Genomic DNA, 12,872 nt, shown 5'->3' with positions numbered 1-12,872 from the left:
CAAAAGACCATGATATTCCATTGAAAGTCTTCTGTGAAGTCCCAACAGGCTCTGGATCAGGCCCCTATAACCTTCCTGGAAATGGCAACACCATCCTTTCAACCTAAGAGTCACATGTCCAAGCATGACTGGAAGTCCAATTCTGGCACCTCCTGCATCTGCAGTCTCCTGTACAGCACTTTTCCAGCTTCTCCATTTTCCAGCAGAACAATGCAGTTTGCAGGGCAGCACAATGGAATTTAAATTCGTACCCAAGAATTAACCAGTAAACAACAGCACAGTAATTATGCATGCATTGTTAATTACTAATATGCTACCTGTTAACAAAATCTGAACATGCATGCGATGTTTAAAATCTTAAATCTCTTCAGAGTCATGTTCTGGATAACTCTTTCATATTCCTTTTCTTTTTTCTAAAATGGAATTGCATCTCAGTCTCCATCTTTCCTGAACTCATATCTGAAGCTGCTCTGTCCTCAAAGCTGCAGAAAGTAGATCTTACAATGTCATCCCCACATCAGACTTCCAGTTGTCCATAAAATGCGCACATTCTCTCCATAGTTCCTGTCTTCTGGCATTCAGCTGTTTACAGTCCAGACACACAATAAATGGAGCAAGCAGCAGTTGTTTGGTTTACCTAACACAGAGGGCCAACAAGCCCTAAATTAGGTCAGGAAGAATTTTTTTTCTCCTGAAAATCACACAGTAATGTTCTTTTCCCAAGTCTTACTCCTCGTCATTATAAAATAAATATTACATTTTCTCAGCCGCTATCCCAACATTATTAGAGTCCACACATCATTTTCCCCCCACATTTCAGCACGCAAAGCAGCAAACTCCTTTAAATGGCTTATTCAAATGATGATAAAGAGAATGACTTCTCCATTCCCAAACCCCTTCTGAGGCTACTGTCCATTTCCTACTGCAGAGTGCACAGTAAGCTCAGAGCTGAACAGGACCAGGTGCCTTTTCAAATTCCTTTTGGAAGCTGGCTGATCACAGAACTTGACCTCGATGTTGCCATCACTGAATGCCTCCCTCCTGCCTTCGTCCGAATCCATGGGATCTTTCTGAGATGCACTTGGCTTTTGCCTCCTCATGGTGATTCCTGAGTTCCCAAGCTGCCTGCTCGGGGATGTGCTGTCTTTCACAATGCAGAAGCAGAGGGCAGACAGAAAATTTTTCTTGAAGTTCTCATTCATGAAAGCATACACAATAGGGTTGCAAATCGAATTGAAGAATCCTATGATCTGGACAATTGCAAAAATCATTTTGATTGTCACATCATCATACTCCTTCTCAAAATTACCTGGAGAGGAGAAGAGAAATATGCTGTAAGTACAGAATGTCATAAATGCTTCCTACTTAGCCAGCTTATATCCAGTTTGGCATTAGATGTTTTTGTTTAAAATCAACAAAAACTCATGCTGGAAGCTCTTAACATGAGCAATTGAGTTCCATCAACAAGATAAAATCAATTACAATGTATTACAGAGTCCTGCTTTGTATGCAGGTAGTAACAGAATCAAAAGAAAGAAAATTCATGAGCCAAACAAGCTGACTGGCTGAACTATTGATTTATCTGCTACAATCTTTTTTGTGATAGGAAACAAAGAAACAGCTCCTGCCTTTAGCAAGTAGAGTACAACTACTGAAAATATCCTCTTGTTCCTGCACATAGGCTGCTCCAGTATGCATGGAGAAGGTGGGAGATGAACAGTGGAAGACCCCAGAGAATAAGGCAAATAGCAAAAAAAGCCAACACAAAAGCATTGAGGGCATTTCCAAGCCAGTTTTCAGCAAAGAGCACTGAAAAACTCTAGCTGGATTCATTGGATATCATCACTGTGATATCCAGTATTTATATTTCCAATATGCCTACCTCAATAAAAAGGATAAATATTTCATTTTAAGTGTAACTCAAAACAGTTAAGTTAAATTAAATATAAATAAAAACTTCAAGATGTTTTATGCTCAGAAATAACTTTTACCTTCCAGCCAAGCCCTTTTGACCTTTCAGCAAATGAGGGCAGCATAACAGACACGGCAGAAAAAGAATCTACACAGAGATGCTCACCCCTCTAACACTCCTGTTTTTCCTTAAAGCAGAACATCAACCTTTGCTATCAGGAGGTATTCTAGAGCTGAATGCTGTAGCATCACCTTTTCACAATCTGAAGTCCCATTACTAAAAAAAAAAAAAACAAACCCAGAACCCCCAGAGTTTATTCTATGAGATATGGCAGGTACTCACTGTACTCCATCATCATGTGAATCACATGGAAAGGGGCCCAACAGACTGCAAAGAGAAACACCACTGTCACCATCATAACAATTGCTCGCTTCTTCTTCCTGAAAGTGCACCAAGAATTCTACACTGAATCACTGGGAACTGGCTGGCAGTTACATATCTCTCTTCAAGTTAGATCTGTGACTGTGTTCTGATGGCTGCAGATTCAAATAAAACCCTCAAGGAAAGCTCAGAAGCACACAATCCCCTTAGAAAGAAAAAAAAGCGTCATCATATAAATCTAGCACTTTATTTCTCTTTTTTGGGACAGCAAAGCACTTTGCAGCATGACATGAGCATGTCTGGCAAGGCATTTTCAACTCTATTCAGGAGGAATAAAAAAGTCAGGAAAAAAGCTTTCCAGAAGTCAAAGTTCCAAGTGCATTTTGCTTACAAACCTTGATATTTTAGACATTTCGCTCCCATGAATGGTTTGAAGAACTGAAGCATCTCCCACTCGTTTCTTAATCCAGAGCTCATAGCCAATTTTAGTGTACAAAAAAAGCATCAGCATCAGAGGAAGAAGGAAGAGTATAACAAGAATAAAGGTCGTATAGATCTTCTGATAAATGGGACTGGCCCATTCTTCCAAGCAACAAACATGCACTTTTTCATATAGAAAGTCATATTTAACCTGTAACATATACAAAGAAGATAAGTTACTAAGGTGCTTGTCCCAAGTGCAGAGCATATTGAGATATTCCTTGCTCTTAATGGAACAACCAAAATTCAACAGATTTTTCAGAGTGACAAAATTTTTTCAAGCAGTTTTCCAATCAAATATTGACTTCAATCCAAATTGACAAAGAGAGGCAAGGAGATGCTCTGATTTGCACTTCAAAGGAGATCTTGGCTACACATTTTGCAAGTAAAGATGGATGTATAGAAACCTCACATGTTAGCCACTTTACAAAACAAAAAAATTATTAACATTCAGACTCACAAGCAGCAGATTCTGCCAAGTCTTCTGCCTAACCTCAAACGTGTGTGGTAACTCATCAACTATAATGAGCAGCTAATTAATTCTAAAGTAAGCACAGTTCTTACGGATGTTGGGGAGCACTGTGCCATCCTCAAACAGCAATCTAAGCCCTCTATTCCTGTGTGCCAGTGCAAAAGAAATCCACAGTGGAAGTCACAGTTGTAATTACTCTTCTTTGATGTAATTAGGGAGAGTAGGCATGACTAGTCCCTGCTTGTATTCCCTCTTCCACAGTGCATGCAAGCTCTAATCCTCAGCCTTCCTCAGGCAGAACCAAAGCTCCACCTCCCTTATCCCCCTCTAATTTCACAGGAGCTGATTCAATTTTACCTAAAGGTACAGGAAGATGCAGCAAGGACTGAGTTTAATAAGCAAATCCCCATTTGACTTAACCTACCTCAAGTCGTTGCACGTACCACATGGGCGACCCAACAATGAGAGCCAGCAACCAGACTATGCCTGCAAACAAATACATTTTTTCGTACTTTGTCCAACAAGCAGGATCTGCTGTGAACAATTCAACAGCTTTGACAAGTCAGGCAAGGTAGCAAATAAAGTGTTCTATGAGGCATTCATCAGTCAAACACTCACATCAATAACAGCATGCTCTTTTGACATCAGCCTTCTGTCTCTCAAACTACCACCATTTATTGATATTCCACAGGGAAAAGCACTTAATCTGCATAAGGAGCATTAAATAAACCTCTTTGTGTAACAATGGAAGGGTCATTTCCCTGTGACATTTCTTAAGCAGTGCTTGCACATTTTGAACTTTTCTTGGGAAAAAAAAATGGCTGCTAAAGGTTTATCTTTGTTAAGTACATTTTTGACTTCAAATGCTAAGTTCCTTGTGAGAGTTTTGGCTAGTGAATACTTTACTTTTAGGCACTATCCTTGAGCTATTTTATAAAGGTCAGTTAACTCTGCCTCTGAATCACTGGTCATATCATGGCCTTCTGTGGATGCCATGCCATCCACACTGAAGATCATTTCTCACACACAATTACTGGAGATGCTTAAAATCTTACCAAGCATGGTGAAAGCTCTTTTATTGGTGTACTGCCACTTCATTTTTAGTGGATGCACGATTCCCTGGTGTCTTTCCACAGCAATGCAGGTCATTGTAAGAATCTCAGTTACAATAGCAGTGGACTGGACAAATGGAACCATCTTGCAAGCAAAGGCACCTGCAATAATCAGAAAGTAAGGCATGCAACAGATATTAACGCTAGACTCCACTACTGAAAATAACAGACCAAGATTGTCAGATTTACTGTAACATCTAAACTGCTGAATCACCTATTTAAGCCATTTGTCAAATGCAGCTCTCCACAGCCATTCTTTATTGTACACATCTGCAAAGCCAAGATTTCTAAGGACATATTCACTTGCTCTTTACCAGTCTGACACTTACTCCTATTTCACTTTTGACCAAGTCTTCCATCCTCTGTTTTCAAACATGTCAAGTTACAGAGCCATTTATTATTTTTTCATTTTGGCAGATGACTCTCCAGTTTATGAAGGTCTGAGTGTTACCTGTTTAAAAGTTTACCTTTTCTGCTGTTGCAAACACATTCCTTAAGCTTGTTTACGTATCACTCTATCTGTACACTTTGGCATTTAATGCATCATCCTGTCAAGGGAGATATATAGAGGAGGAGGCATAAGAGGAAAAATTTCATCTCTTCATCATCCTTCTGTTCTCCAAGTCTCCCTCTCTGCTGATTATCAACTTATGTTAGTGCCCCTTTCCAAACCAAGTGCAATTTCCTGCCCGCATTTTCCAAGTAGTACAGATTTCTATTGTGTTTATGCAACTTCAACTTTTGTTGCTGACGCAGCTTTCGAAAGTCCATACTCAATTTTTAACATATTAGTCATTCTCCATTACCCATTCTCAAGTCCTAGCCATCTCAGAAAGTCATATAAATAATTCTGTAAAAAATCTTTAATGCCCTTCCCCAATCTACTTCTCTTTTACCCATTTTTTGACCCTGAGATAATTTTCTCTGTCTGTATGTCCAGATTTCCCTTACATTCTTACAGTTCAGCATCAGCTATTCATTTCAGCAACAGTCAGGGTTACTGTCCTTACAGACCATTATTTATACCTTACCCCAATATAATCCATAAACCCAAAACAGCCTAAGAAATTTGCAATCCAATTTTCAGTGAAGCTTTAAGATGCTACAGACACCTTAAGCAGTAACAGCACAGAAAACAGTCAGAAAACAAACAGAAAACTCTGAAAACCTAATCCTACCTTCCATAAAGGGAACAAGGAAACTTCTGCTTGACAGGCCAGGCTGAAAGCCATTCCAGCTTACAAGAAGGAACTGGTTTGCTACTGGTCTTGCCAATTCTAGTTGCCCAAAATCACTTTTTCTGTGGCTCCACAAAGGGACGGAGAGGACAAACAACAACGGGTGGAAATTAAGCACCCTTCAAGCACATACTCAACACCAACAACATGATGGATGTGCACACAGATCTGGTTTAAACCAGAATGAAAACACACCATGCAGCCCAGTTTCAAGTTCCTTGACTGAAATCTTAGCATGGCCAGTAGGAAATGCATGGCTGAGGATGCACTGGGCTGCATGTCTGGTTTTCACCCTCCATGTACTTTTCCAGGGCATCAGGAAGAGCAAGACAAGATATCCTTGCATCTTTTATCAACTTCAATTTATAAAATAAAATTCCCCCTTATCCTTCCTTGCCATCAGTAATGCCTAAGGAAACGCCTCATGAAACAGAGCAAATATTTTACTAACTCAGCATCTCATCAGTTTCTCACAACACCCAGTACAGAATGTGCTTCACATACAGCACCAGACCCACTCTGTCAAGTTCACATCCTTCACCCAGTGGGCTTACACTTCTGTTGTGAGATAAAACCAAAAACAAGCTCAAATCCTACCTACTCTGCACATGGCAAATGGTGAATGTGACAAGAGTTGGTTTTACATTTTTACTTCACTACGTTAGAAGGGACTCTTGCTACAAATAACAAATGAAAGAGCCAAAATTGTTAATGAAATGTTTAAGTTCCTGTTTTGCTAAGGAAATGAGTTCAAGTCTGAGTGCTGAAGCTGGGGGAAAACTAAAAAAAATGCAAACAAACACAAAACAAAGCTAAAAAAAAAAGACTAAACTTTCACCATAGGCTATTTCTTACAGTTTGAAAAAGGCCAGACTTAAATTCACTTGAACTATACCTGCCTTACAGGGATTTCCCTGTAATACACCACTCCTCCACTGAAGTCCCAGCATCCCAGGGTATTCTTAGGAAGTAAAGAAGTATCACTATTACTCACTTAACAAAACGAGACAAACTTTCACCATCAGTCTGGCGGAATTTCCAGCTGGTGCCCAGCTATTCAAAGAACAAAGGAACACCCCAAATTGGGAGAGAAATCTCAAACTCCCAGATGCCCATTGTTTATTTTTACAGATGTCTTCTCATTTTCTCCCCAGCAACCACACTATCAAACAGCACAGACTACCACTCACTATGCCTTGAGCTGAACTCCCAGGAGAAAAGGCTGCAAAAACCCCCTAACTCCTCTTTTTGAAGACAAACACACAATAAGTAAGCACTTAAGTTATACAAAAGCAGCTAAAAGCAAAAGTCTACATAATGCCTGCAGGTTGAGCCTACTGAGCTGGACAAGTGACATCAGAACTTCCAGAAATGGGAAGCAAAAGGATATTTTGGCTGGAATAGAAACACCTTCTCTGAGGCACACAGCACACACTTTGGGGACTTGGAGGCCACAACAAATGAGCCACAAAGTTTTTTATAAACAAGAAATACCATGATATTTTCAAATGAATAATAGGTAAAAGCTAGTCAAAAAGCATCTATGTACCAAAAGGAAAAATAGAACAGAACTTCAGCTTCCCTGAAGCTTCTGATGCCACCATGCACAGGGTCTCTGTGTGTCACGGTTACTAACAACAAAATATCCCTTCAGGGTGCTTGTGCTCACCCTGAATTGTAACGCCCTACACAAATCCTTCCCATTTTCTGAAAGCAGGAGACCTTCAAGTGCCTTGAAATTCAAACCTCCACCAAGGCTAAGAGACTGTTCAGCAAGGAAGTTGACTATCCTTCACAGAAGTATTTATAACAGATTTGCTTAGAGGAAAAGAGAAAGCAATTAACTGTTTAGAATGTCAGGGCCAACTGAACAGCCATCAACTTCAATAGAATTCTGACATCAACGTACCTGAGGTCCATCCACCATCCTTTCTGTGTTTGAATGGGATTTAATCCTAAATCCTTGTACTTGGCAGAACAGTGAGTGTTCTTCACTTCATGCCTCTTCTTAGTTTTTAAACCCACAGTTTTGTTTATAAATCTATAGCAGCCATGCCCAACTACTTAGAAAACTACTAGAGACTTTCTCCAGATCTTTCAATACTTGAAATTATGTAACTTATGTTTTCAAATCACAAACATTAACAGGCCTTTACAGATGGAAAATGAAATTTAGTGTGAAATAAGGTAATTATTTCAGAACAATGCATGCACATTTCACTTAATATTTAATCCATTTGTGTGGAACAGGCTTCACCTGCAGCAAGAAGAAATTGATACAGCCCCATTCTCAAGCGTCTGTTAGTTCAAAGTCTCTTATGGAAAAACTGAGAACAAGTGCCAAATTTTATTATAAGGAAGACATGGTAAGTTTTGAGGGAAAAAAAATTAATTCTGCTACTGCATCATAGTAAATACAGTGAAATTAAAACAAGACTGAGGTAGGCAAAAAGCCAGCTGTGTCAAACACATACATTAAAATCATTACAAGCGAATTTTCACATTTGTGTTCAGACTTAATGCAGAGTAACAGAAGATTTTAAAGGAATATATTAGCTTAAATCTCTGTTACAATCCAGCTGGTAAAAATGAGGCTCTTTGGAACATGATTTGGAGATTATATGACTAACAGACAAACACAAAGAATAAAAGTCCACTTCAGTGAGGTTCAGTCAAGGTTATTGAAATCTCACTCCATAAGTTTTCCCAGTGCTGGGTTAAAGGCTAAAGTGGTGGGATCACCTCAAAATCACTGGAAGTGTGTTAATTTCTGCACTGGTGGCAGTACAGAAAAGTGCTGACGCTTCTGAATAATTTAAATAATGGTAACACTTGAATATCTTAAGTATGTATCAAAATGTTTCAGTTTCCACACTGTTAGCCTTTCAGAGAACACTTCCAAGGGGCTGTTAGTCAAGACAGCACTGCAGCATCTAAAATTGACCACTTTCATCTGGGAAAGAAAATCATTTGCAGCACAACATTGGGAATGAAAATAACTAATTGCTTCTCTTTTTCAAGAGGCTAAAAATATTCCTTATGCACTGCTTGCTAAAAACTGCATTGATTGTTCAAGCAGTGAATAGTTTTCCCAACAATAATACATTCACAGACTGCAAATATAAATGACACTCCCATAAGCATTTTATGCCTTCATTATCGGACACTGTGCCTGGAACTGTGCTTTAGTCATTTCAAATGTCACTTCTTTTATCAGGGTTACAAACGTAAAAGCCTGAAACCATTCTCTGATAAATGTTAAATTGCTCCTTCCTCTGGTAAAATGCTGCTGATCATGCTCTTGCACTAGAATTTCTGTCACAGCTTGTAATGAGCTCTTTCCACCTCACTTGAAGCAAGCAAGTTGATTTCTCTCACATTTTGTATCTTGGGGCAGTCATCATCACACAGAGGATACCCCTAAAGGTGTTGCATACCTGGGCAATGCATTGTTTCACATCAGTTCTTGGTATAGAGGCAAGATTTAGTTCTCATCCCTCAGCAAGGAATGTTTATGTGTTCTCACACAGGGAAGTTTTAAGGTAACACACTGCTGGACACACGACATTTGGTAAGTAAGAGAAAGCACCTTAAAGGTTCAGCTGAGTAGAAGGTTTCAGTTTTTCACCAAGCCTTTAGAGAAGAGGAAGCTGTCACATCAAGAGGCACCCACGCTTCTCCTGAGGGGCAGCTGGAGGGCAGACAAGATACACGAGGGCATCTCAGTATTCAGGAGCATCTCAGATGACTCACTACTCTCAAAGTGACAGGCAAAGTCACCATCTGACACCTGTCCTGAGCATACACATCCCAACTGATAAGATGCAACATTCACAAGAATATAGAACTGTGCTGGCTGTACTGTAAGCTCAAGTTGTGCCCTTATCTTTCACCAGAACTGCTCTATTAGACAACATGAAATTAATTCTCCTGTCGGCCCAGGCAACTCTGTGAAGACAACACTCAGCTAACCAAGCAGTGTCAGGAAACAAAGCAACTCTTGTAATATTTGACCCAGAGACAAAAGCCCAAATTTACCTCTAATAGTGCTGTCATCAGTACGACAGGACCACTACTGCTGCCTCCCACCTATGACTACATGAGAGCAAGTCCTCAACTGCTTCAGCTTCCAGCAAGACACACTACTGCTGTATGCATCCACTTACTCCCACTTGAGCTCCCATTTCATCCTTCTTATCAATAAATACATTCCCAGAGATCATTTATGACAAAGCCACAATCTTCATTTTCTTCTGAATTACAGAGTGATGAGTATGCTGGATTTGCATTCAAAGCTCCCCATGAAATTACAGCCACTTCAGCTGCGAAGTTTAAATTGGGAAATTAAATCATATACTGTCACTATTACACTCACACAGCTTCACAGATTTTTAAAGACAGAAAACCAAAAGCAGGACCAGTTCAAATCTATTTTTAGTCAATATGGTGCTGCTTCCAGCTGTTACCCATAAAGAGTTAAAGGGTCTGTGTTAATGCTGCTTGATCATCAGGCAAAATGAGGTTCACTGGGATTTTTAACTGCAGGTGAAGTTAAGAGTGTGTAAGTAAAAATACTGTGGAAAAAGTCACAGCTTCAGCTACTCTGAAACTGTGGCTGCTCTTCTGTTTGCATTACAATGTTTGCAGTCCTCTCCTACCCTCTCCCAGTCTTCTGTGGGTTTCAGAAGGGGAAGAAACCCCAACACACATATACAAGCATGGAAATAAAGAACCAGTTCTAAATGAAACACAAGTACAAAACATACACATCTCCGTTCACATCACCTAGTAGAGATGCTTGTTTTAGTGATGAAAGTAAATCAAGATATAAAGTGACTAAAGGCTCAGAATCCCCGATCAATTTCTACCACCAAGTGTCTCAGGATGCACCACATTGTCCACCAAGGATATACAAGTCAAAACACCTTTTTCATAACAGAGCTGGATCTTGCACTACTCAGTGAAGTTGTATTACAGTGGATGAGAACAAGATTTTTTCAGCCTCCAAAATGAAAGGCAAAAGGCATATTAAACCAGTTAAGCCAGCAAGGAAAAGACTCCTCCAGGACTGACAGGCTCTGATTTGCAGTACAACTTTATTCACCACTCAAACTTCACCATGTCAGCATCAGAAACCAGATACCCTTGGGATCCCATCAGTTCACGTATTTGTTTTCCTCAATTTTACTTCACACTCCCCATCCTCCAGAGTAGAGTTAACACCCATCCATGATATTACTTTTTATGTCCTCCCAACACATTGCCAAATCAAGGTAATGATTTCACCAGATCAAAAGTCCTATGCATATACTTGCACTGAAAATGCTCTAGCCCAGCAAAGAGAGCAGGCAAAAAACACAGTAATCCCCAGAACACAGTGTACTTTAGCTGCTAAAATACTGACTATCTCAAGAGATTTGTTGTAACTATGCTAGACCTTTTACATTCACTACTTCTAGATTTTTGTCAGGCACCCTTAGTAACAGAGTGGAAATAAAGACATACATATTTTCCCCATGCTGTTGCCCATGCCCTATCTCCTGTAATTCACTCCACACAGTGGCTTCAGTTGATCTGATCAGATATTTGGTCAAGCTGACAGATCAGAGCTTTCCTTAGGAGAAAGAAGAATCACAAAGGTTATCTTCCCCAAAACAGCTCAGAAGAAAATAGCACAGTTGTCCTTACTATCAGTAGTCCCAGGAGCTCTGGATTCATCACTTCTCATTGAAGTTTCTGTAAAAAAGCCCATTTCTCACATGTGCTCCAAGTCTCCTCTGACCTGTCAATTCCCACCCCCCATTCCAGTCTGTGGGAAGTTCTGGAATTAAATCTCTATGTTCTGACAACCTTCACTGTTGTCTCTGAACAACAGAAACACAGTAAGCCTTGGAAATTGAAACATCAATGTGTCATTTTCTCAACATCTTTCCTGATCATTCTGAAATATTCTGAAAAATATTTCAATTTGTGGCTGTACAAGATGTTGTCTGCTATTTGCTGCAAAACCACCCCTTTTATTTTTCCACTTATAATTGTCAAACACTGTTTAAAGAAAAGAAAACCAGGAAAACAAATACCATATACAATTCTACTGTACCTTTCTCTGTTTGCTCTTTACTACTTTGGAACTGAGATGCATAGAAAAGGGAAAAGAAAAAAATAATTCTAAGCATCAGGGAAGCTTTGCCAAAATGTTCTTCACATAAACAGGAATACAACAGAGCTCCCAAGGAAAAAACCAAATATTTAAAGGATGCATTATTTCTGCAAAAATTCTATACGTTCTCCCAGTCACCTGTTCCTTCAAGGACGTTCTTTTTCCTCACAAAAGGTTAAGGAGGACTGTCTCCGAGCTGACAGCTGTCAGAGGAACTTAAGCTGCGTAAAGACTGATAACTCACTTACCAGACAGATTTCATTACTTAGCGAGAAAAGGGAAAAAAAAAAAAAAAAAAAAAAACAAAGTAGTACGGCAAGGCTCCACACAACGAACCGTTTCCCACACGCACACCGCAACTTCCAAGAAATACAAGCAGGAAAGCGCACTGGGTTATTCGAACATAACCTGAGGCAGGGATGGAGAGGGCATCCCTCGCAGGGGGCGGGAAGGGAAAGGGTCCCTCACTGAGGGCAGGAAAGTCCCTCAGAGCCGGGGGAACGCCGGTCTCGGCGGCGGCGCTGCCCCCGCCCCGGGACCGCCCGGCCCGGCCCCGGCACCCACCGCCGAGCCAGTTGGAGGAGATGTTCTGCAGCATGGTGAAGGGCACGCAGAAGAAGGCGATGAAGAGGTCGCTGAGCGCCAGGGAGCAGATGAAGATGTTGGTGACGGTCCTCATGGCTTTGCTGCGGGTCACCACGTAGAGCACCAGGCAGTTGCCGAAGAGCGCCAGGGCGAAGATGAGAACGCAGATGAGGACGAAGGCTACCTTGGTGCGCCCCGGCAGCTCCGGGATGTACACCAGCGGCTGCAGCCCGTAGAGAGCAATGAACTGCTCCCGCGTCACGTTGTTGTCCCGCAGGAGCTGCGCGAACTGCTCCGGGGTGATGTTCAGGGACCGCATGGCGCCCGCTCTGGCACCGACACCGCACCCTCCGCCGCCTCAGCGCCGCCGCCCGCACCCTGCCATGGCCCCTCGGGCGCTCGGTCGGGCCGGACCCCGCGGCGCGGCGGCGGCGACGGGAGCGCTCGGGGCCGGGAGCAGCCCGCGGGCGGCGGCGGCTCCGCCCGGACACAAACTTGGAGCGGCGGCGCCGCCCGCGGCCGGCGGGGGCGG

At 41.4% G+C, this 12,872-nt stretch overlaps 1 protein-coding gene across 1 annotated transcript; it reads right to left on the bottom strand.

Moving 5' to 3' along the window:
• Positions 1-905: 905 nt before the first annotated feature.
• On the bottom strand, positions 906-12,659 carry QRFPR (pyroglutamylated RFamide peptide receptor; the record flags this gene model as incomplete). The annotated part of the gene is made up of 6 exons (XM_084204829.1): positions 906-1,309; positions 2,255-2,352; positions 2,689-2,924; positions 3,670-3,731; positions 4,301-4,459; positions 12,320-12,659. The coding sequence occupies 6 exons, from the start codon at positions 12,657-12,659 to the stop codon at positions 906-908; spliced, it is 1,299 nt and encodes a 432-aa protein (XP_084060955.1).
• Between the last annotated feature and the right edge of the window lie 213 nt (positions 12,660-12,872).

The sequence above is a fragment of the Fringilla coelebs genome (assembly GCF_963513975.1).
Source record: "Fringilla coelebs genome assembly, chromosome: 4".
In the NCBI taxonomy this organism is placed as follows: domain Eukaryota; kingdom Metazoa; phylum Chordata; class Aves; order Passeriformes; family Fringillidae; genus Fringilla; species Fringilla coelebs.
The sequence above is the reverse complement of the archived record's forward strand: the minus strand, read 5'-3'. Positions and strand labels throughout refer to the sequence as shown.